Source organism: Lissotriton vulgaris, chromosome 2_1 (assembly GCF_964263255.1).
Source record: "Lissotriton vulgaris chromosome 2_1, aLisVul1.2, whole genome shotgun sequence".
NCBI lineage: Eukaryota > Metazoa > Chordata > Amphibia > Caudata > Salamandridae > Lissotriton > Lissotriton vulgaris.
Genome location: NC_141687.1, coordinates 828,971,419 through 828,997,381, shown reverse-complemented (window position 1 = coordinate 828,997,381; position 25,963 = coordinate 828,971,419). Strand labels below are relative to the sequence as shown.

Here is a 25,963-nt window from a genome sequence, read left to right as displayed (position 1 = left end):
TTCACTCATTCATCCATGCATCTATCCATTCACCCATTCACTCATTAATGTATGCATCTATCATCCACTCTTGCACGTATTCATCCATGCATCTGTATATCCACCCTTTCACTCATTCATCCATGCATCTATCCATTCACCCATTAATGTATGCATCTATCATCCACTTTTGCACGTATTCATCCATGCATTTATACATCCACCCTTTCAGTTATTCATACATGCATCTATCCATTCACCCATTCACTCATTAATTTATGCATCTATCATCCACTCTTGCACGTATTTATCCATGCATCTGTATATCCACCCTTTCACTCATTCATACATGCATCTATTCATCCACCCTATCACTCACTCACCTACCCACCCTTTCAAGTCCATTATGGTCCTTTGTCTGCGGACCAGCAGACTGAAGAGGCCCATCAAAAAGTTCACAGCTGCTGTAGTTTCTACAGCAGTGTGTTCACAATGCCCCTGGTGCAGGCACAAAGTGACATGAGAGGCCTAGTGCAAGGACAGAATTGGGGGTGGCCTTAGGCCTGCATGAAAGCCCATGGGGAAACTAATGAGCTTTAATGTAAGCCCTCGATGTGTAAGATATGAGAGGCCAAGGGGAACGGGTCAGAGATGACAGAGAGGGCGGCTAATTGGGATGAGCAGGTTCAGGCACCGGGTGTAACATAAGGTGTACAGGAAAGGCAAAGTGCAAAGGAAGGGGGTGCATGAGAAGGGAAAGCAAAGTGAGTTAAAGATGAGGCCCAGGAGTGGAGCAGAGAATACAAGGCAGGGGTCATACAGTTCAAGTCAGAGCAAGGGGCCAAGAGGCATATAAGACAGCCTCTTACATGGGGCCTGGAAGCTACACGAGCAGCTCTGCTTTATCATTTTGTTGTTCTGTTCTGGGGAAATTAAAGTGCAGGCCCCAGCTTTTGCATTCACCCTTTCACTGCCAATAAACTGCTCAGAGCATCTTATTAACTGGCTGTGACCTACAGGGTTGAACAGCTGTGTATCAGATTACCATAAAACTGTCTACTTGTCCTTTGGACAAAATACAAATTAAAACCTCTTGCCCTCCTAAGAAATCTAGATGTCTCGGGCGTCGGGAGATAGGAATTCCCCACCCCTGACACAGTGGTTTGGAGCAGAGCGGCTATCTACTTATCCGAAGCCCAGCTGATGCGAGTGCCGAAGGAAGCCGTCCCTTCCATTTGACGCACTGAGAAAGACGCTGTCTTTTTCTCCTGCCGAGAAAATTCAGCTCCAGTGTTTCCAGTCACCCTTGCGGGTTACTGGGAGATCGAGTCCTGAGAGCGAGATACAAGACCTCCTTTATTCTAAAACCAAGGTACGGAGATGATTAGATCCTTAGAGAATTCTTGAGTCAGATTCTTGGCAAAACTAACTTAACTTAAAAACTCCTCTACTCCTTCCCACGTACTAGGCTTAGGTTGGGTACACTGGGGTAGGCGTATTTAGAAACATCAGTTGAGTACGTTTAGTCAACTTTTATCATTGTATGTAATTTAATATATTTTACACATTTTAAGTATCATATGGCTCAGAAACCATATCAATGCTTTTATAGTATTATTTCATAATACTCCTTTTACTGTACACACTTTACTTCATGACAATTATTGCAATTGTAGCAATTCACTTCTCTTGCATGAGAAAGAAGACTGCTCAATAAATGACACCTTTTATTGAAAACGCCTGTCTCTCTATTTCTCTGCACTCTGGTGAAACTAAGTATGCACGATTGACTGAGTGAAATAGCTATCTATTGTTTTCACACGACTCTGGAGATATACTCCTTATTCTGGGGGAGCAACGTTGTCATGTTTATGCGGTTGTCAGAAGCTAATCCCTTCTTGTCTAATCACGGAAGTTAACTCCTCCCTGTTCATTCGAGAAAGTTTCTAGTGACCTCTGAGCTAGCTGGCAAACCTAATTAAGTCGAACATATTCAATAGAGACCTAGTCGACCTCAGTCCTACGTCTAAACTATTGTTTGTTATTCCAAAGCGCAGAGCCTATTGGGAAAATAGGAACTACACTACAGCTCAAAGGTTTTCTTTGTTGTTGCTCCCGCCGGAGCTCAACAACAGAGACCGACAAGAACCGAACTTCCAGACATCCAACAGCCCGATCCACAGCCACAGCAAAGCTGAGACCCGTGGATGAGACGTGGGACCGGCCATCTTGGAAAGCCAGCGAAGTGCTTTCTGTGCAGCTCACGAGGCACCCTCGAAGCTGTGCATTGGGGATTGAGAAGCCCCAGCCCCGAGCAGCTTTTGCAACAAAGATCACCTCTCCACACTCACAGAGTGCTGCGTGGGGCCCTTTTGCATTTTCCTGCTCGACGCGTCTGTCCGGTCACTTGCCCGTTGGCTAGTGGCCTCTGTGACGACGAACCTACGAATGTTCACTGCTGGTCTGGTTGCTCCAGACTGGCACTTGCTCCCCGGAAAAGGAGCAGCCCCTCAGACCTTGCTGATCTGATCCAGAAGCCATCTCCGATTCCTGCGTGGGTTGCATTTGCCAAGGCCTGTTGACTCCGAATCGAGAACCGACACCGCCGACAGCGAGAGCCTTCGTGGGACAGTCCGTGTCCACCTCCTGGTTGTCGTCGTCGATACTTCCTGGTCCAGGTGGCTGCGGAGACAAACTTCACGACATCACCTGATCGCAACCCGACATCGCCTGGTTCCTTCCTGGTGACCCAGACTCTGTCCCCTCTGCTTTCAGTTACCCTACATCTTCGATCCACCCTTGGATCCAACCGTACTCTTCTCTCCTGGTCGCCTGCAGCATCTTTTCACCAAGGCTCCATAGAACTCCACGACAAAACCCGACGCACTTTGACACCTATGCACCCGCTTCCTGTGGGTGAGGTAACGAGGGTACTACGGTGCTCCTGTAGAGATTTACATCCCTAGTGTCCTAGTTTTAAGTGGTTAAGTTCTAGTCCAGTCAGAAGACTTCCAAATCTGCAACTTTCTAACTTTTACGCACCATTGACTTTTATTGGTGCACGCGTGTGCCTGTAGACACTGCACCCGCATCCTGTGGGCCTCCCCCGTCCTAAATTCTGTTAGTCCAGTGTAGCCCCAGAGATTCTCAAGGCCCTAGGCCTTACCATTGTTCGTGACATGGTTCTTATACCACTACTTTAGTATATGGTTTTAGGGGCCACCAGGGCCTATCCATATTTGTGCAACTTTTGTATGTTATATGAAGTTCTTTGTTTAACGCTTGTGCTTCTGCCCTCATAAAGAGTGCAGAGGATTATTCTAGTAATAAATACATATATTTCATACTATATAAATTGTGTGGTGTCCTTTCATTTGGTATTAAAAGGATTGCATATGGTAAAACAGCTGACTTCACATGCCCTCTTGAGTTTAGCCTAAGACTGCTTTTGTCCATGCTACCAATAGGATAGCTGGTCTATAAGGTTGACTTACAACCAATCACCATAAGGGTCGATTTGGACTGGTGCAAGGTATTCACTAGAATAGTGAACATCACATACCAGGCCAACTTCTCACATTCATCTTTGTCAGGAAGACCTCAGGGTACCTATGCGCTCTATAAATGCCTTTTAATTCATTCAAGACCCCTCTCTTTCACATAGAGAGAACATGGGATAACTCAAGTGGGATGCGGCAGTGAAGAGACCTTAGGGTCGGAGAGACATTACTTTAGTCAGTGTCTATGCCCCCAAGACTTCAAAAGGTGACCCTGGATGCGGTGGCGGCGATTTTTGTTGGAGGCTGGTTCCTCCTTCCACATATTCAGGGACGACTTTAATGGTGTAATGGGCCCGACCCTAGACTGTACCAGCCTGATTAAGGGACAACAGAAGGAGACGGTTCTGACAGGCTTCACTGGCACAATGGGCCTCTCAGACCTTTGGTGCAGACACCACCCCATTAATCATATGTATTCCTACAACTCCGGAGCCCCTGAGGTATTCTCCAGATTAGACTACATCTTCGCACCAGCAGGCGAAGTGAGAGGTTTGGGCAGAGAGGAGTACTTGGCCAGAGGTTTGTCAGACTATTCCACACACTGGGACCCAGGAGAGTAGGGGAACTCTGACCTGGAGATGGACCGCCACTCTACTCCAAACCACCCTATTCTAATCCAATCCACCCCTCCCCAAACCAATCTACTCTATCCCACTACATCCAATCCAGTCTATACCAAGTCCAATCCACTCCACTCAATCAACCCACTGTACCCCAATCCAATCCACCCCAATCTATTCCAGTTCAATTCACCTCACTACCTCCATCCACTCCATCCCACTCCACCCCACTACCCTATTCCACCCCACTACCCTATTCCACCCCACTACCCTATTCCACCCCACTACCCTATTCCACCCCACTACCTTATTCCACCCCACTACCCTATTCCACCCCACTACCCTATCCCACCCTACTACCCTATCCCACCCTACTACCCTATTCCACCCTACTACCCTATTCCACCCTACTACCCTATTCCACCCCACTACCCTATTCCACCCCACTACCCTATTCCACCCCACTACCCTATTCCACCCCAACTACCCTATTCCACCCCAACTACCCTATTCCACCCCACTACCCTATTCCACCCCACTACCCTATTCCACCCCACTACCCTATTCCACCCCACTACCCTATTCTACCCCACTACCCTATTCTACCCCACTACCCTATTCTACCCCACTACCCTATTCTACCCCACTACCCTATTCTACCCCACTACCCTATTCTACCCCACTACCCTATTCTACCCCACTACCCTATTCCACCCCACTACCCTATTCCACCCCACTCTCTTATTCCACCCCACTCCCCTATTCCACCCCACTCCCCTATTCCACCCCACTCTCCTATTCCGCCCCACCCCCCTCTGCCACCCCCCTCTGCCACCCCCCTCTGCCACCCCCCTCTGCCACCCCCCTCTGCCACCCCCCTCTGCCACCCCCCTCTGCCACCCCCCTCTGCCACCCCCTCTGCCACCCCCCTCTGCCACCCCCCTCTGCCACCCCCTCTGCCACCCCCCTCTGCCACCCCCCTCTGCCACCCCCCTCTGCCACCCCAATCTGCCACCCCACTCTGCCACCCCACTCTGCCTCCCCGCCACTCCACGCCACTCCACTCCACGCCACTCCACTTCACTCTACGCCACTCCACTCTACGCCACTCCACTCTACGCCACTCCACTCTACGCCACGCCACTCTACGCCACTCCACTCTACGCCACTCCACTCCACGACACTCTCTGCCACTGATCCACTCAACTATGCAACACTCTACTCCCCCTACTCCACTCTCCGACACTCTACTCCAACAAATCCAGTGTACAGCACTCTACTCCCCCCCCTCCACTGTAGGACACTGCACGCCACTAACTTCTAGCTGTGTTGAAAAGCAGCCACACTGGTATACAACATGGCAAAAACACATTGCCAACGCCAATAGTGCTTGTGTAGCGGTACAAAAAGGGGTGGTGATGGACGGAGCATCTAAATCAATCAAACACTCACTCCTCGGAAGCTTGTTTCCGGTCCAGGGAAGGCATGGCTTGGCAGTTCGGGCTGAACTGTTCCCATGAGGCACAGGGTCAGACTGATTTGCATATGGCCATGTCTGAACTGGGAAGGTGTGGAGTGCAAAAAGGCGGCAAAACACCTAGAAACGGCCCTGACTGGTGCATGCGCAACATTGCTGGTAAAATCTCCAGGTCCAGTCTAGTGCCTAGAAATAGTAGAAAGCTGAAGAATCTGCAGTTAGAGTATTCGGCAGAAAGAGCATAACTGAAAGTAATTAACTTGTTCATCACTGATGCTCCACGCCTAAGCGTGCAGCATGTTTTTTTGTAAACTGACATCAGTGCACAAGGGAGGTGTCTGTGTAAGGCTCTGCATTGCCTCTTCTGGTGAGGGATGAATCTGCTGGTGGAGTCCACTGGCGCGTCCTATCAGCATCCAAGAGCAATTGTTTGGAACGTTTCCAACTCCTGTCTGATGTCTGCTGGATTTCAAAAGGTGAGTAATCTGTAGTTAGATGGAGTAGCTACCAGAAAGAGAGTTACTGTAGGTAAGTAACTTGTTCTTCTCTGAAGTCTGTTGAATTTTACTCTTGAAACTGGGAGTGCTATACAATTCAGCTTTTCTTACCAAACATTTAGGGTCATGCATTTAGGATTAGGTAGTTACTGTGGCCTTTTAAAACATTATTTTTAATTGGGATTACCTGTAACGATTGCCCCCTTCCCTCGAGTGTTCTAGTCACACTGTATTCTGGACATTTCCCACTCTGTTTTTGCAAGCCATATTGAAGAACATTTTTGGCTGTGCTCGTTCTTGTGGTCACTGCTGTCCATGTCCCATGCTTTCTTAAAAATTGTCTTGCATGAATTATTAAAAACTTATATATTGCTGTGCTAACTTCGGTACTCTGAGACCAAAAAACCCTTTTTTCGCACTGCTCTTTCTTCATTCCCTCTTCTTCACGTCAATCTGTTTGCAATTCTCATCAGTGTAACTTAACGTTAAATTGGGCAGTAAGGCAATCTGGAGCCATGAGACAGGGCATGGACACTGTGCAAGTATGTCCAAATAATAAAGCTTTACTTTTTATTGCTGTACTCTGTGCTTCTCTCTTATGCCTCAGAACAAGATACCCCCATACTGTAAAGTGCTGAGAATTTTTTTATGAAATTGTTGTAGGTTCTAATATGAGAAATATATTTTAGTTATCCTGTGGTTTGTCATCGTAGAGCACTGTGGCCAATAGTCTGGGTCTTGAAGGTAATCGCTCACCAAGACTTCCTATGAGCTGCATGGGTATTGCACAAATTGGGCGGAAGCCTTTTCCGATTTTACTGACAATCCCCCAAAGCTTTGACGTTTGTAAGACCACTCTACAGACTGAATGATGGTTCAACGTAGTAACATCAGCTAAGAAGTTACTGGGCATTTTACCCCTTTCTAGGAGTGAATATTGCATTTGTGCCTTTCCGCCTAAATAAATTCTATTTTTTTCTCTGCATTAATGTCCTATGTCATTTGTTTGTGAACAGACTGCTGTGGGGACACTTAGCAATGTGGAGCTCGACGAGTCTGAGACCCGTAAGGATCTTCTGGGCACCAGTGGTTTGGTAATGCTGCTGCCGGCAGGTATCGGCTCGCAGGATCTGGCTGAAGAGGATGTTTACTGGCTATCTGCACTCCTGCAGCTCAAGCAGTTGTTGCAGGCCAAGCCATTTCACCCTGTTGTTCCACTGGTTATACTCGTACCCAGCCAGGAGGAGCCATCCTTGAACCGACAAGACGAGGTGGAGGAAGGTATGTTGCTAATCTGTGAGATAAAGGGAACACTGAATATGGGCTTTTGCTGTAGAGCTGGCAAGACTATGTGGACACTTACTGAAGATTTGAAGGGATTATGTTACAATTGTCATAGTTAAGTGAATCCTAGCATTTTCTGTATATGTCGAGCAAATGTGGCAGCATTGCATAAGAGTATCTGATAGAGGCTCCTAGCTGCAGCTTCCTAACCATTGGATTATCCCCACACGTCAGACTGGATTCAGAAATCTTTTCCTTTGTAGTACCCTTACGTGCCAGTGGGTGGCGTTCGGCTCCACATGGCAACATCTGCGTTGGAAGTGACGTGTGCTGTGCCTATATAGGCGCCACCACAGCATGCTGATGACAGGTTGTTTTTTTCTTTCCGTGCCTGTCAGTCCAGATTCGGGGAGGGCTATCCCTAGTCACTTTTTAACTGACGTTTGATTGGCCTTTTGGCAAAGATTTTTTAAACATTGTCTCCTGATGTGGCAGGGATGTCCATGAGGAAGGCTTGGTTTAAGCCCCGTGGTGCCTGTCACTGGCAAAAGTCAGTGACGGACCCACACCCCGTCTGCCACTGGTGCCTCAAGCTCGACCACAACTGCAACCCCTGCGTCAATTGACACGTCATGCATGCCAAGGCCTTAATGGGGCGGTCCCTCAAGCTCATTGCAGTTTGGCAGACAACGCAGCAACGGTCTCAATCCCAGTCGAGGGGAGGGTCATGGGATCAGCCAGGGAGCCTCTACAAACACTCGTCTCGTTCAGGGAAGTTACGCATACATTAAAAGGACAAGAAGTCGAAGAGGTCTTCAACTTTATCGCATCCATCATCCAACGAGCTGAGAGAGTGTCCGCATTCGAGGCCTGGCTCTGCGGTTGAACCTGCACCTGTGCTCTCTCCGCACCTACCTGAGTTTCCAGGAGAAGAAGCGACCCCGTCCAATTCAGAGTTTTGTGAGGCTATGCATCTCATATTTGGGGTGCCTGTCTCCACTGGCATGCCTCTGGGCTCACGGGTTCTGGACGTGCCCTTACTGGTCTTCCACTGGCGGGTCTGCCCCGGCACCAGTTGGGCCTATTGGATTCATGGACAGATCTGAACCGGTGCCCGTTGTGCCATTTCAACCTTCCCCAACACTGGCCCACTGTTGACATCCTTGTGGCTCCGCCCCCATTTTCATCCCCCAACTCTGACACAGAGCTGGGTGGCTGTTGTCCAACTGAGCCATTCTCTCCAGGATTGGAGTGTGTGCCCTAATCTCATGGGCTAGGACTTGGGGATGAATAGGAGGGGCCACTGGACCCTGAAGAATACCAGCCCCTGGATCTCACTGAGGACACCTGGTCTGAAGATTTGGCAGATGCCAGTGGGCTGGACACCTCCCCAGATTACTTATCTCTCTCCTCCTGCCATGGCTATGGAGGAGGGAGCCTCATTTGCTATGGTGGTGAGGAGGGCGGCTGAGGTCCTAGACCTTCATTTGCCTCTGTGGCTGTCAAGATGAATATCTTGACGGAGGTGCTTCATCTGGGAGTCACCCCTTCAGAACCGCTTCTCCCATTTAATGAAGCCCTCACGTATGACAAAATTGGGGTCTGGTCCAAGCCCTGCACAGGGACCCTGTGAATAGGGCAATTGCTTGCTGCCTTCGCACCTCTCCAGGGGACCCCAACTTCCTTACCCAGCTACCCACCCCAGAGAGCTTGGCGGTCCGAGCCTCCATTTCCAGAGTAAATCCTGACACATTCCCTATCACCCCACCGGACAGGGAATCCCAAAGGCTGGATACCTTGAAATGAAGATGATTCTTCCACCAGCCTGGCCCTGCAGTTGGTGAACTCTGCATACCTTTTGGGCCAATACTCCCATTCGGTATGGGACTTGATCGCGCATCTGCTGCCTATGGTCTTGGAGGAGGTCTAAGCCATACTCTCCCAAGCTTTTGCTGACTGGAGGGATGCAGCTAAGTTCTCCATTCGCTGTGGGATGGATACAACCGGCTCGCTAGGGAGAACACTTTCCTAGTCTGTGGCCCTTAGGTTCCATGCCTGATTGCGACCCACTGGGTTTTCGTGGGCTGTCCAGGCCTTTCTCATGGACATGCCTTTTGATTGCTCCCGTCTCTTCAAAGACAAGGTGCACTCAGCACTAAAGCGTTTCAAGGACAGCAGAGATACGGCCAGGTCCTTGGGCCTTTCCCTGGTCCCTTGTCAGCCCCAGTGCGCCTTTCACTATTTCATGGCCATAAAAGGGACTTCCAGCCGCGTCTCTACCCGCCCAGCCACTACGACACCCAAGCTTCCCAGCACCTGCTTGACTGAGGACACTGTTCCTACAGAACTCGTGGATCAAGTACCCAGAGATCGGGCCAGTTCACCACCTACCCGGCAGCCGCAGCCACCAAGCCTCTTTAGTTTGCCCTCTGACCATCATGGGCACCCAGTGGGAGACAGGATACTCCAAAACTTGCACCACTTGAGATCGATAACATCCGACCCTGGGTTCTACATATTGTCCAGAGGGGCAACTCCTTCCCCTTCATGACTACTCCATCACCCATGCACCCACTTGCAACAGGCTGATTGTTGACCATATCTTCTTACTCCGCCAGGCAGTGACGGCTCCCTTGGGCAACATAGCCATAGAGAGGGTGCTGGCATCAGAAGTAGGTTGTGGGTTCTGTTCCCGCTACTTTCTGGTGCCCAAAATGGACAGAGGCCTTCGTCCTACCCTAGACCAGTGCCATCTCAATTTCTTCCAGAAAAAAGAGAAATTCAAAATGCTCACACTCGTTCAAGTGCTGCTTGCCCTGGACCTGTGATACTGGTTGGTAGCGTTGGAATTGCAAAACTCATACTTCCACATCTCTGTCCTGCCTGCCCACTGAGGGTAGCTGTGGTTCATGGTAACCACTTTGCATTTCACCATGTTCCCCTTTGGCCTTACCAGTGCCCCTTGGGTGTTCACCAAGTTGATGGCGGTGGTTGTAGCCCATCTCCGGAGATTAGTGGTGCCAGTTGTCCCCATCTGAACGACTGGCTGTTAAAGGCGGGCCTGCCCCAGGCAGTCATCTCCCACCTCCAGACTACAGAGAAACTCCAGCACCTGCTGGGGTTCACTATAAATGTGTAGAAGGCACACCTGACCCCTTCTCTGACTTTTTCATTGGAAATGTTGCGGACTTAGTGCAGTTCCTGGCTTTTTCTCCTGAACAGCGAGTACAGGATATTCTGGCTATACTACCAATGTTTCAGCTTTTATCCTGGATTTAGGTGAGACTGACTCTGAGCTGGGCCTCATGGACTCCTGCATCCTGCTTGTGACACATGCCCGCTGGCATATGCGGGTTCTGCAGTGGGACCTGAAGTTCTAGTGGGTACAGCATCAGGGGAATCTCTGTCATGGTCTAGATCTCAAAGGGCACTGCAAAAGATCTGCTGTGTTGGTTAACAAACATAGATTGTGTCAGCGGCAGACCCCTTCCCCAACCAGATCGAACAGTAGTGACAGAGGTGTCACTCCTGGGAAGGGTCGGCCATCTGGCAGAGGTGGAGATCACATGTCTCTGGTCTCCGGCGCAATACAGTCTCCACATAAACCTATTGGACCTCAGAGCGATCTGACTGGCATTAAAATCCTTTCTACCCTCCATCAAGGGAAGGGTAGTGCAGGTGCTCACAGAAAACACCACTGCCATATGGCACTGCAACAACCAGGGTGGGATAGAGTCCTGGACCTTTTGTGAAGAGGCCCTACTCCTCTGGACATGGCTGGAGTGTCTGGGCATTTCCCTGGTGGTTCAACACCTGGCAGGATCTCAGAACACCAGAGCTGACAAACTCAGCCAAAGATGCCAAGTGGATCACGAGTGGCGTCTCCAGCCTGAAGTGATGCATGTTCTCTTTCAACTGTGGGTAGAGCCTTGATGAGATCTGTTTGCCACTGGCGAGAATGCAAAATATCAGCAGTTTTGCAACGCTGGAGTTTCCAAGGCGGCTCTCTCAGAGACTCTTTTCTTCTTGAGTGGAGCTCAGGACCCCTGTATGCCTTTCTGCATATTCCACTCCTGCCTAGCATTCTCAAGAAGATCAGGAATGACTAGACCCAAGTCATCCTTGTGGCCCCAGACTCGGCTGGGAGAGTGTGGTATCCCTAGCTGTTGACCGTGGCCATCTGTTCTCCACTCAGGCTGTCCTTTCGATCATTGCTTCGCCTTCCTTTTTGCGACATCCTGAGGATTCTAAAAGTTCCCAGGGTTTGTGGATTCCCCTGGAGAGGTCTGAGGAATTAGCCCAAATACAACTAAAGCTTTTTTTGGGGGGGGGGGGGGTGGGGGGGAGAGGACATGCTAAAAAAGTGCTGCAGAAGAGAGCATCTGTTTTTCCCTGCAAATGATATCAATTAAGGGATTGCAGTGCTACAATCGCCCTCTTCCCAGCTTTCAGGAACAGTCAGAAAACAAAAATGTTCTACATTTTTGGCATTTTAGTAGTACATAGCCTACTTTTTGTGCTTTCAGCCTCCTTCCATTTAATGATAGAAATTGCTGTGAAACCAATAATGGATCTGGAAAAGGTATACAATTCTGAATTCAGTAAGTGGTCATTTGTGTGGATCCTTCAAGTTTTTCCTATAGAAAGTAACAGTTAAAAGAAAAATATATTGAAATTGAGTTGAAAAAAAGTCATTTGTGCCTACATTTTCACCTGTAACTTCTTCTAACTATGGCAGATTTTTTAAAGCAATATACTGTGAAGTCTGCGGGACCCTTCTAGTTGCGGGGATACAAAGGACTTGTAGGTTCACCAAGAAGGTACCCAGAGCCAATAACTGAGCTTCACTTTGCAATGGTTTTTCATTGTTTACCAGGTATACAGCATTTCATTTGATTAAATAGAAAGAGTGAAAAATGGGTATTAAGGAAACCTATGTATTTCCAAAATGGGAACAAGATTTGCACATATCTGAATTTGTGGGTACTCGTACTAACATGTGAAATAGAGGGCATTTTTCAAAATCACTTATGTTTTACACACTTTCTTTCATCCGGAAGGCAGAAATGCATAGAAAGACAATTGGTAATAACACTTCTAATATTCTGTGTTCCTTTAATTATCCTGATAACAATGGTGCTTCACTTAGTGGGTAGGCCTAATGCCCGCAACAGGAAACATCCAAAATGCAATGTGGACACTACACATTTTTCCACTGAAAACGGATTTTGTTTTTTGCAATGTGCTTAGCTGTGGATTTTGGGCCGTAGCTCAGTCTGCACCTAGGGAAACCCTAGCAAACCTGCACATCTTGGAAAACTAGATATCTAGGGGAATCCAGGATGGGGTGACTTGTGACTCCCACCAGGTTCTGTTACCTAGAACCCCTTACAAACCACAAAATGTGTCTAAAAACACATTTTCCTCACATTTCTGTGATGGAAATCTCTGGACCCTGAGGGAAGCCATGAACTTCCTTCCACCCAGGTTGCCCCCCAGGTCTCCCAATAAAAATGCTACCTCACTTGTGTTGGTGACAAGTGCACATGACTGGGAAGAGCTTAAAACATATTGTGGAGGCTCTTGTAGGAGGGGATGCACAAACTGGGCACATTGATACACATACTATGGCACTGTGAGCAAATCCAAGAATATTGGTGCAAAATCCACATGATCATGAGTGAAGTGTTCGGGATAGACCTTAGACTGGAAGCACCTCAAATATCTGGGAACCTACCGACCTCAATGCCTACACAACGAAATGGGTTACATTTGGCTGCATGATTGCCAAGAGAGAAATATCGCACAGCTCTGGGGAGCCCCGCACCCGCCCACAGTCGTAGCCTGGGAACAAGATCTAGACTGGTGTATGTTGAGAGAGAAGACCGTCTATGTGGCTCGGGGCTGCCCCCGCAAATGGTCTAAAGTTTGGGCCCCCTGGAACGCCTACCGGGGAGATATATGTACACACCCCATGATGCTACTGAAGATGACCTCCCATCCCTGTGAATTTCAATGAACTGTGTTGCTATATTGTGTATTACCTGACTCTACTGTAAATCAAAATGGTTCTGTGATTTGTGTTTGTGTCGAGACTGTTTAATAAAAAGATTTATATAAAAAAAGATTCAGTCACAAAACAACCTAGTTTTGCATGGAGGTCACTTGCGTTTTATTTTTCCCGGGCTCAGGGCGATCCAGGGAAACCTGCCAAACCCAGACATTTCTGAAAACTAGGGGAGTACAGGTAGGTGCAGCTTGTGTGGAACCCCCAACGTGTTCTTACCCAGAATCCCATGCAAACCTAAAATTAGCTAAAAAAAACCTCACATTTTGTGTGGGAATGTTGTTGTGGGATCACACCCCGACACAAATTTGCTACCACCCAGCATTTCCCCAGGTCTCTCGATAAAAATGCTACCTCATTTGTATGGTTGGGCCAAGTCCCAGTGACAGGTAAGAGCCCAAAACGTATTGTGCTGCAAAGCCACGTCAAGGCATCAACCGCTTTACAGTCCATACACATGCCTTTCATGTGTCATACACAGAAAACCATTTACACTGCCAGCTGCCGGCCCAACACAAATCTTACATTTACAAACAGCGGGCCCATCACTCTCATACACCAGCAAGATTAACACACCAATGTCATCACCATGCACCCAAACCTCAGACAACTGAGAAACACACCTCAAACTAGTCAGTACAAATACTGGCTACCAGCCTCCAACACTGCAAGTCCACGCACATCGCCAAGTGCTCATCCACATGTACTGCCAGCCAAGCGCTAGTCCACATGCACCGCCAGCCAAGCACTAGTCCACATGCACCGCCAGCCAAGCACTAGTCCACACGCACCGCCAGCCACGCGCTAGTCCATACGCACCGCCAGCCACGCGCTAGTCCACATGCACCGCCAGCCACGCGCTAGTCCACACGCACCGCAGCCACGCGCTAGTCCACAAGCACCGCCAGCCAAGCTCTAGTCCACTGCACCACCAGATAAGCGCTAGTCCACATGTCCGCCAGCCAAGCGCCAGTCCACATTCACTGCCAGTCAAGCGCCAGTCCACATGTACTGACAGCCAAGCGCTAGTCCTCACACCCACCAGCAAAGCGCTAGTCCTCATGCCCGCCAGCCAAGCGCTTATCCTCACAGCCGCCAGCCAAGCCCCAGTCTACACACATTGCCAGTCAAGCACCAGTCCACACGCACCACCAGCCAAGTGCTAGTCCACACACACACCGCCAGCCAAGCACCAGTGTATGCAGACCGTCAGCTAAGCTCCACTTCACACAAACACACATACACACAGACTTTCCCTGGTGTCTAGGGAGGTTCTGCCCTCCTTGGAGGCAAATAGGCTTAAAAATATGGCCGATCTGCCCCCAAGGGGAGGTGGAAAGGAATGGCAAAAATAATGTCCAAAAAGGCGGGAGCCCCCTTAATTAAGGGGCCCCTCCCCCACATACCAAATTACATTATCCTTGGTGTCTAGTGGGTTTATGCCCCCTTGGAAACAGATCAGCCTAAAGATATGGCTTATCTCCCCTCAAGGAGGGCAGAAACTGCTTTAATGCCTCATAAAAAAGGTGGAGCTTGTGGCCCCACCCCACGATCACACAGCAGGAATACACTGCAAAAAACACCTTCCTCTCGCCACCTTGTGCATTTTTGCCCTCCCCAATCCTCTCCAGGAGGAAAAACTTACTGTTTCCTCCTATGCTCTGGAAACAATGCCTTCCAGTACGTCCCAGGCCCCCTCTGATTACATCGGCACGCCGTGCACGCGCCAATGTCATCAGATCGTCAAAGGGGTTAGGGGTGACAGAAGAAGTTCTTTCGAGGCCATCCCTGGTGGGAACATATATGTGGGTAACCCACGGGGGTACGCCAGCGCTTCCCCCATGGGTGGGTGCCAGGACGTAATGGTTACGTACTCCGCACAGGAGCACTGCAGCCGAGGACTTAACCAATGGGGTTAAAGGTTTGCAAAACTTATTTCCTCCAGCTCCCTTCATTATGTCCCAATGAGACCTTAACTTGGTTCTTACTTTTCGCGTGTGTGCGTCCATTGAGCCACTTCATACCTGCTCTCTTAAACTTCTTACCATCAACACAGCCGTTCTAGTGACTATTACATTTGCCCGGAGAGTCAGTAAAATGCAGGCGCTGTCATCGCAGCCTCTATACGTCTCATTCTTCCCAGACAAACTGGTACTTCATACTCAGGCATCTTTATTGCCGAAGGTAGTCACCCCATTCCACATAGGCCAATCCATCACCTTGCCTACTTTTCACTCTCCGCCTCATCTTTCTAAGGAAGAGGAGAGACTCCACTGTCAGGACCCAAAGAGAGCGCTGTGGTTGTACCTTGACCACACAAAATCCGGGTGGGCGATCATCTCTTTGTGCGATATGTCAGAGCCAAAAATGGGAAGGCAGTGCAGCAACAGACTATATAGAATGAATCATGCTCTGCATTAAGATCTGCCACGCATTGTCAAAGAAGCAACCCCAGAGGGAGCTGCGGCCACTCAGCATGCAAAGTTTTGGCCCTGGACACCTTCCAGGCAGAGCAGGAGCCTCACTGCAGACGTTCACTAAGCCATAGTTCCTGGACAGTGAGGGTTTGCGGGACAGGTACTTTGCCTGTTCGGTCCTGCAGGACTTCCTAGTATAAATTAAGTTAGCAGACCCACCTCCAGATAGGAATTGCTTAGGTATCTATTTTAAGGCAAGGAATCTTTGGTTAGAAGTCTCTTTCAGATGAACAAGTTACTTACTTTCAATAATGCCTGATCTAGTAGAGACTCTACCTAGCTGCACATTCCATACCAATCCTTTCCTCTCTGAGAACAGATTAATAGGTACAGGGCTACACCCTTCTCAGGACCCTTGCCCCCACTCCAGTGCTCAGTGTAATTTGTGGCTCAGCGCTCCTGGCTTTGAAAGTTGAAAAAAGAAACTGACGTCAGCATACTGGGTGGTGTCTATGTAGGCACAGCGCTTGTGACTTCTGGCACAGATGATACCAACGATGCCTTGCAGAGCCAAACGACACCACCTGCCGGGGCACAGCAGTACTGCACACAAACAAAAGTCAGGATTCAGCCTGATGCCTGGGGATAATTCTGAGGTAAGTAATCTGCTGCTAGATAGTCTCTACCAGATAAGGCGTTACTAAAGGTAAGTAACTTGCTCTTCAGTGTTTGAGTGCATTTGGTATTGGCACATAACATGATGTTCTGGGTATACAAGACTGGCTGTAGAATTTGGAGGTATGTGGACATTTGCTATAGATGTTAAGGGTATATTTACAACTTCCATGGCTGCACAGAATGTGAGCACACTGTGAAGTAATTTAAAGATATGCTGAAACTTTTTGAAGTGGTGGACTCTGAGGATTACTGTTGATAATGACTACTGAGTGTTTGCTATTGAGGTACCAGGTTCTGTGCACCCTTACTTTGGGACATTGGGTAATGGTTCAAAGGTATTAGGCTTTTCTCTAGATGTGGTTTCTGAGTAATTGAAAGGTAGATAGATTTATACCATGAGGTAAGTGAACACTTGGTGGAAATATTTGGCAGTATGCATACACTTCCTGTAGCAGTGAATGGAATGTTTGGGGAGAGGATGTAGCCTTACAGGTAGAGCGGTCAACCTAAAAGCTGGGGAACCGGGTTCGAGTCTCGGCAACAACGCTCAACATCCCGTGATTCTGGGCAAATCACTTACTCTCAGCGTGCCTAACAAAAATGAATGTCCATTTGTATCAAAACTGGTGCTCATGTAAAGCGCTCCGATACCAGATTTCTCGGATCTAGTTTGCGCTATATAAAACAGACAAAAAAAAAGTTTGTGCTTGCTGCAAGGGATTGAAGGCATGTTTGCACTTTCTTCTATGGACAGTACAAGGACCTTTTGAGGGAGGGCTTTTTCGTACGTTATGTAGAAATGAGGGTATATGGGCACTTGCTTTAGATGCTCAGGGTATGTGGGCACTTGAAAATGAGGTGGAAGGTTTGTGCTCATTTGCTGTGGAAATGGGCAGGTCTTGCAGAACTGAAGTGCTTTAGAGGTACATGTGATAACGGCTGCAGAGTTGGTTGCTGAGCCCAGACTCTACTTAATATTTGTTTGGGGTTGATTTCACCCCTTTTCTTTGTCCTTGTCAGCAGAGCAAATTATTTTCGTGCCTCTTTGAACCCAATTAATCCAAAGACATTTCTACCTAGAATTAGTCTAGGCTTTGAGAGGGCAATTAATATTCAAGCAACTGCCTCCTCTCTAGAGAAAGGCACTAAGGACAATGAAATTGATGAATTTCAGAAAGCCATCAAGCACCTAGAAAAGCAGTTGGACATACAACCGAGCATTTTACTAAATCAGCACACATTAATTCCATGGGAACAACAACCAGATGACCATTGATTCTATCTTTCATCTGCAAATTTGAAAATTTTACAGAGCAGTTAATTTGTAAGCAACTGGTGCTCAGGTGCTTTTGTTTGAAAGTTCGAAAGAAACTAATGCCCACCAAAAGTTTTTTTCCTTGAGTGTAACTGCAAACTTGGTAATACATTCAGCTAAGATCCAGTAAATATTCTACATTCTCTGCTAAGTGTGAACACCAGCAAAGGTGTGGTCAGCATACAGTATACTCTAACAAAGCTGTAAAAAAGAAATAAGTGGTGTGGCTGGCTGTAATGCCATGAAGACATGTAGCCAAAAGCTGTGACCACCCCGGCCCAAAATCTGTATTGAAATAGATATCAAATCCCACATCTGTCCCCACGTATATCGCTACGATCTTTACGACTACCTACAACAAGGCGGCTGCCAGAGTTCATCCTATACAGCACTGCAGGCGCGAGAAATTGGCCCCCTTTGTGGACCACTGCACCTGCTTACAACATGGTGCCTGGGCAGGATCAGTACCCGGAGTAGTTGGCCGCAACACCACAGCAGTGGTGAGCGATCTGAGGGGTATAAGAGGAGAGGCCCCCCACCCACTGGCGCTGGTGGATCACCGTCCGCATCTGCTGTGGACAAAGCAGAGAGCCCAGAGGTAGGGCTGGGGCGGGTACATACCGAAGCGAGGCACGGCAGTGCCACCCTCCCAAATTGCAGAGAACGACCAGGCGCACCCCGGACTCGGAGAGCTGGCATGATGAACATAACAGGAGTGCGAAGTGACAGCCCTCTACGTGTTCCTCCACGACCACAGGTGGGTACCCGAGGGGCATACGGACCGACGGCCCCACTACAGAGAGAAGAGTAGCCCCACCCTAACCCCATGGTTCAGCGGCGCATGGCAGCCACACCAGTGACATTGGAATTCATTGGTGGGACGCATGGTGTAAGTAGATCAGTAACAGAGAGGCATTCATCACCATAACGCGCAATGATTAATACTTAACCTCCCAAGCCAACATCCACCCAATTCAATCTGGATAAATATGCCAGGGTGGTGGCACCCCCTGCTATGGAGGACCAAAGGGCGGGCAAGAAGACCCGATGTTGCACGATGTTATGAAGGCTATTCAGGAGACACAGAATTCACTTGAATCTAAGGTAGACAGGCTGGCTGTGGCTGGCTGTGGACATGAGCATGGTGTGTGCAGATCTGTAGAAGGGGTTGTGCAGGTGGAAAAACAAGAGGAGAAGACAAACCAAGAATGGAAAGACCTGGGCTAGGGCATGGAACAGTTACTCTGACAGAGGTCAGCACTGGAGACTCGAGCGAAGACGCAGAGGGGCGCTCTCGCAGGAACAAAATACACCTTCTGGGTCTGCCAGAGAGGGCAGAGGGAGAGTGCCTAGATCTCTACCTGGAGAAATGCATGTCTGTGGAATTTAAACCTTGAGGCTATCCAGGTTTTTCTCAATTGATCGTCTACCTCCTTCAGGGGTGCCACCTCGGTCTGTCATATTTAGACTCGCCAATGATAGGATGCCCTTTTGCAGGAGGCGAGATGCAGCAAAGATATACGTATTGTAGCTGCACCAGTGATGATTTTCCCCGACTACACGATACACGTATAAAAAAGTTGCTCTTTTGAAAGCGTGAAGAAAAGCTGCTGAGACCAAAGTCTGAAATATATATGATATTTTTCACAGCTAAAGGTACTAGGTGGCAACAAGTAACTTTTTTTTACCGAACCACTACGAGCATGGGACTGGCTGGAAATGCTGAACACACAGAGCTGTATGGTGGAACCGGGCCGATGGTCTAACCAAGAAAGGAGGGGAGAACAGCATGATGATTGCAAACTCCAAATTCCAAGATGAAACATCATAAAGAGGGGAAGACAATATTAGGTACAGGACTTAGGGGGCAAGGACAACAGTCATTTAATGGACTATGTCTAACCCACCCTTCCCATCTGGTGTAAACAATAGGACCTACAACACAGGACCATTTCATCAGAGCATGTTGTGTTGGCATAAGCAGGAACTCAGTACGTATAGTCTACAATATTTTTACATTTGTTGGACATGAGTGTCTCAGCCCTGTGCAGCAGAAATCGGACGGACATATTTATTTTTATTTATTTGCAAAGTTTTATATAGCGCTGGCTAGACCCGGAGGTATCTAAGCGCTTTACATGAGGATCAGCAAGTTACAAGATACATATATATATATATATATATATATATATATATATATATATATATATATATCTATGAAAAAGAAACTCGCCAAGCAATCCCCAGCCCTGCCACGTTATACCAGGCTGGAAAAGACGGAGAGGAACCCGTTTTCTTGGTGCCAAACAAAGTGAGTTTATTTCAGCTTATTCTTGCTCAGCATGCCCGCCATTACGCTTTTCGACAGTATCCACTGTCTTGATCACATGATGTGATCGCAAAGCCAAAAGGGAAATTTATATAATAGACATAAAGGGAGGACTAATCGTATCCACCTACATATGCAAACAAGTTTCAAACAAGGAAACAAAGAAAGGACTATAAATGTAGTTTAAGCCTTCCTGGTCACAAATACAACCCAAAGTGGGTCTTTGTACTTTCATGTAATGTCATATATGTACACATGGGCAACATTGAGCAATTGAATAAATACATATATAAATAGATTAATAAAAATATAAATATATAAAATATCCTACACACAATATTAATGTCATTACATCGAAGACCAAGTTTCCTGATTAAAAACCTGTACAAAATAAATCCCAAGTGGGGATCTACATTAAAGTGTCTTGTGCAAAATGTAAACAATAATCTCAGTAAGCATGAGCAGATTATCATATTTTCCCCATTTCATAGCAAGGAGCAGATATTATAGCTAAGTGCAAAATAGAATTATAAAGTGCAAAGTGCAGCCAGTGAAATAGTTAATTACAGATGATTGCTGTAATTTTTATGAAAAAGTTATCATTACAATGTAGAGGGAGGAGCCCCTCCCTATCAAATAAACTACCTGACTGATGTTATAACACGGCTATTTGCCAGGGCAATTGATGGAAAAAAGAGAGAAAGTGAGAGACTGTTTGAGAGTCACATGTGGCTGCCAAAAAACATGAGATATACCTGTTAAATCTGTCGTTTTGAGTAGAATGATACCCCTAGATGTTATAACAGATGCTGATGGTTCATAAACAGATATATAGATCCTCGCTGGCGTTCAGTCCCTCTGGTACGACTGTCCAATTCTAAAATATAGCGAGTTTCCAGGACCCTCAAAAGTGCATCCCTATTGCCACCTCTTTTGAGAGGCAATATGCAATCGATGACATAATAAGAGAGATGTTTGGGGTCACTCTCATGAGAGCTTTGAAAATGGCGCGCCACTTGGTAGGATTGATCCTTGTTGGTGATTGCTCTTATGTTCTGCAGTATCCTCCTGTGTACCGGCAGTCGGGTGCTCCCTACATACCGGAGATCACAGGGACACTGCAGCACATAGACTGCAAACTCAGTCTTGCAAGAGAGTGTTTGGTAATGGGTAGAGGGTCATCTTTAAATGGTGTGGAATACTGTGATTTGCTGCAGCCATTTTTGCATGCTTTGCAACTTGAGCATTTTAAGAAACCCTTTCTCAAAGTCATAAATGTCTTAGAGATGGGTTGTTCCAAGTGATTCTTGACAAGTCTATCAGACATAGAGGTAGATTTTCTAAAGGAAAATTCCGGTCTTCTGCCGACTAGACCACCAATGACAGGGTCCCCTGTCACCAGGTTCCAGTTCCGACAGAAAATTTTCCGGATCTCCTTGTGTTGTTGGTTGAAGGTGACTATGACTCTCGAGGAATCTGAAATGGTGTCTAAATGAGATGTTGTTGACACCATTTTAGGAGCTAAAGCCTGGGCTCTAGAAATAGTATTAGAGCGCTCCATTGCCTTGGCTAATACACCCTCAGAGTAACCCCGTGCCAGAAAGCGCAATTTACTTGCTTCCATGGCTATGGAACACTCAATTTCGTCACTGCAAATTCTTTTGATACGAAGCATCTCCCCAAAGGGGATGCTCCGTATCAAATAATGGGGGTGCTGGCTGGCCGCGTGCAGGACGGTGTTACCTGCAGTCGGCTTTCTGTATAGCCTGGTCGGTAATGCTCCTGAATCAATATAGACCTCTATGTCCAAATACTAATATAATAAAGAGAGAGCCCAAACCTTTGAGGCGGGTAATCTCAGGAACCACAGCACCAATCACAACACCCAATACAGTGTTGGAAAGGGCAGTTGCAGCAGAAGGACATAGGCTATGCAGACGCCCACCATATACATTTAAAAGGTAAAAGAACCGCGCCAGCAAAGTAGTACCTTGTTGGCGTGTCTGCGTTGTGCTGTGGGTGTGTGCTGGTGGCGTGACAAACGCTGGGGGCGTGTGGTACGTTACGCCCTACATGCCATGTCTCATATCGTGTGCTGGGGGCGTGGGCGGGGTGCGGGATTACGGGAAAAAAAGCAAGCGTTGTGCCCAATATTTCATCGTTTTTACTTCCCAGGTTCTGAACATTCCAGCTCCGGGTGTGCTTGCCCCGCGCTCCCAGTGACGTGCACCTGCTTTACTGTATGGAGGTCAGGCATCCCGCTATTCCCAAGGGCCGGAAGGAGCGCAAACAGGGGCCATTGTGCAGGAAATGTAATCTTGCCTTAACTTCCGGTAACGCCTGAAGCGCACACTGGAGATTTTCCACTTCTGTTGCGCACAGGCCTTGCGCCACGCACATCCGGACACAAGGCCCGCCTCCATGGAAATAGCAAGAAAGGGACTATTCCCCCCCCCCCCTCCCCCCGGGAATATGTGATGATATTCCGCAAACCAACATCCCGCATACCATCACTCCGCAATTTTAATAACGTGGGACTTTTACTCCGCAAAGACATTATTTCTAAAACTTTTACAACGCATATGACTTTATCACGCATGCCATTATAACGCAAATGCATGTGTGGTAAAGTCATATACATTGTAAAAGTACATTATTAAAAGCTCAAATATATGTTTGTATATATGTGTGTATATATATATATATATATATATATATATATATATATATACACACATGTTTTAATTTAATTAAAACATTTAGGGCCAGATGTAGGTAAGTATATTTTACTGAATCATAAATACCGAATTTTACCGATTCGGTATTTATGAATCGGTAAAATAGAAAGGGGGAGATTTAGGAAGAATCGGTAATTGAATTACCGATTCTGTAAGAATCGGTATTTACCGAATCGGTAAATACCGATTTGGTAATGCCCATTGATTCCTATGGGCATTGAAGCCGTTAGGAATCAATGGGCATTACCGAATCGGTAAATACCGATTTGGTAAATACCGAATGTTGCAAGGGTGCAGGGGGTGTCACTTTGACACCCTCTAGCACCCCGATTTCAGGCATGTGTGACATGAGTCACACAGATATGCCCTAAGGGCATGTCTGTCTGTCACATGCCATAGGTGTGCATGCACACATGTGCATGCACACCTGGAATCGGTATTTTACCACCCAATTGGATTGGGTGGTAAAATACCGATTCGGTAAGGCCTGTGGGAGTCAGAAGAGTCCCACCTACATCTCAAAATTACCGAATCGGTAAAAATACGGATTCGGTATTTTACCGATTCGGTAAATTTACCGAATGGGTGAAATATGCCCCGTACATGCCAATTACTAAATACCGGTCGGTAACGGCCGAAATCGGCCGTTACCGACCGGTATTTCGGCTCCTACATCTGGCCCTTATTCTTTTATATTGCATTATTTATAATATTTGTATTTATTATTTTATTTTATTACCCTTTACACCCTAAAAACTAATCCCACCCTGCTCCCTTTAAATACCCCTGCACCCCATAATCATAACCCACCCTTACTCCTTAAAATACCCCAATACCCTTAAACACTAACCCATCTTAACCCTATAAATATACCCTGTACCCCAAAACCCAAACCTATCCATAAACCCTACAAATACCCTTGTACCCCAAAACCCAAACCTAGCCCTGAACCCTATAAATACCCCTGTACCTCAAAACCCAAACCTATCCCTGAACCCTAAAAATACCCCTGTACCCCAAAACCCAAACCTAGTCCTGAACCCTTAAAATACCCCTGTACCCCAAAACCCAAACCTACCCCTGAACCCTAAAAATACTCCTGTACCCCAAAACCCAAACCTAGCCCTGAAACCGAAAAATAACCCTGTAACGCAAAACCCAAACCTACCCCAGAACTCTAAAATACCCCTGTACCCCAAAACCCAAACCTAGCCCTGAATCCTTAAAATACCCCTGTATCCCAAAACCCAAACCTACCCCTGATCCATAAAAATACCCCTATACCCCAAAACCCAAACCTAGCTCTAAACCCTAAAACTACCCCTGCACTCCATAACCCAAAACTATATCTGAACCCTTAAAATATCCAAACACCCCAAAACATATAGCTCAGTACCCCAAAACATATACCCCTATACCCATACTTACCTTATCCAAACATTTTTAAAAAAACATGCTTTTAACATTCATGCATTTACAACGAATTTCGTTGTAAATGTATGCGTGATAAAAGCATATAAAATGTAATGCCATGCGTTATAATGGCATTGCGGAGTCATGGTACTTTCGTAATGAAAGTATGCGGAGTGATGGTATGCGGAGAGAAAGTTGAGGAATAATGGGTGTTTACCCTCCCCCGGTAAGTACATTGGTGGCACGCGGCCCACATCTCCAGCAACATACTTATATTTTTTCACCACCCATTTGAAAAATGCACAGGTCTCTCTCATTGATTGCCAGCACCGACATACACTTTTAGACACACCTCCCGCCACAAGTTCGAGAATTGCGAACTTTAGAGCTGGGGAGCTACGTTCGAATCTCGGCATCAGCTCAACGTCCTGTGATTCCAGGCAAATCGCTTTGTCTCCCCGTGCCTACCACAATTAATGTGTTCTTCTGTAATGTAAATTGTGCTCATGCCATGTTGTCGAGTTCGCGCTATATAATATTGCAAGGAAAAATAAAGTAGGGAAACTCGAGTTCACACACTACTGAACGCGGACTCTTAATTGCATCAGCAGTGCACTGTGAATCGGAGCGTTTCACAGGCCTGTCACAGATAAGAAATGCTATCAAAACGAAATCCTACAAAACAATATACTACTGGCCGGCAGCAATTCATACCCGGACATCGTCGGGACGGGCTGCTAATAAAAAAAATATATATATATATATATATATATATATATATATATATATATATATATATATATATATATATATATATATATATATATATATATATATATATATATATATATATATATATATATATATATATATATATATATATATATATATATATATATATATATACACATATATATATATATACACATACTGAAAAAAACATAGGTTTCACACCAGTAATAGTTAGGTGGAAATTTTACTGATGTCACTGACCGTGTCATGAGTGATGTAATATGTGACGTCATCAGCAGTGCATTGCACGCGCAAGTTATAGTGAGTCCAACTAACTATAACGTGGGAATTTCAATGGTTTTATGCGAGTAAAATTTCCACCTAACTATAACTGGTGTGAAACCTATGGTTTTTTCGGTGAATATACATATATATATATATATATATATATATATATATATATATATATATATATATATATAAATAATCGGTCGGTTTCTGCTTGAAATGGTTTTGACCACAGAAAATTACGGACCACCACACAACTCATCGAGTGTCACAGAAGAAGTTTATTATCCATTTTCAGGTTAAGTTAGGCACGACGCGTTTCGGGCAGGAACTGCCCTTGATCACATCATATATATATATATAAAATTTCTATGGCAAAATGAAACCCCTCATTTTGTTCCTTTTCAAATTAAATGTATTAAGTGTTACTACTTTATTCCAATCAAGATGACTTCAGGTGTGCCATACTTTTGTCATAAGTAAGACTGTTAGTGTTCTAGTTGTTCTTTAGAACACTCTGGGACATTCTGTCATTGGGCTATAGTTGGGCTACATCTGGCTGATATTTGGGCTACATTTGGGCTCTTTTGTCTCTGGTGGCCATCTTTGGCCTACATTGGGCTACATGT

At 46.6% G+C, this 25,963-nt stretch overlaps 1 protein-coding gene across 2 annotated transcripts in view; it reads left to right on the top strand.

Moving 5' to 3' along the window:
- The window catches only part of MCM3AP (minichromosome maintenance complex component 3 associated protein), a 622,263-nt gene that overhangs the window by 453,888 nt on the left and 142,412 nt on the right, over positions 1-25,963 (top strand). For both annotated transcript variants that reach the window (XM_086956240.1, XM_086956239.1), the window contains one exon: positions 7,090-7,354. In XM_086956240.1, the coding sequence (XP_086812366.1) occupies positions 7,090-7,354 (265 nt within the window). The remainder of the gene's footprint in view (positions 1-7,089; positions 7,355-25,963) is intronic.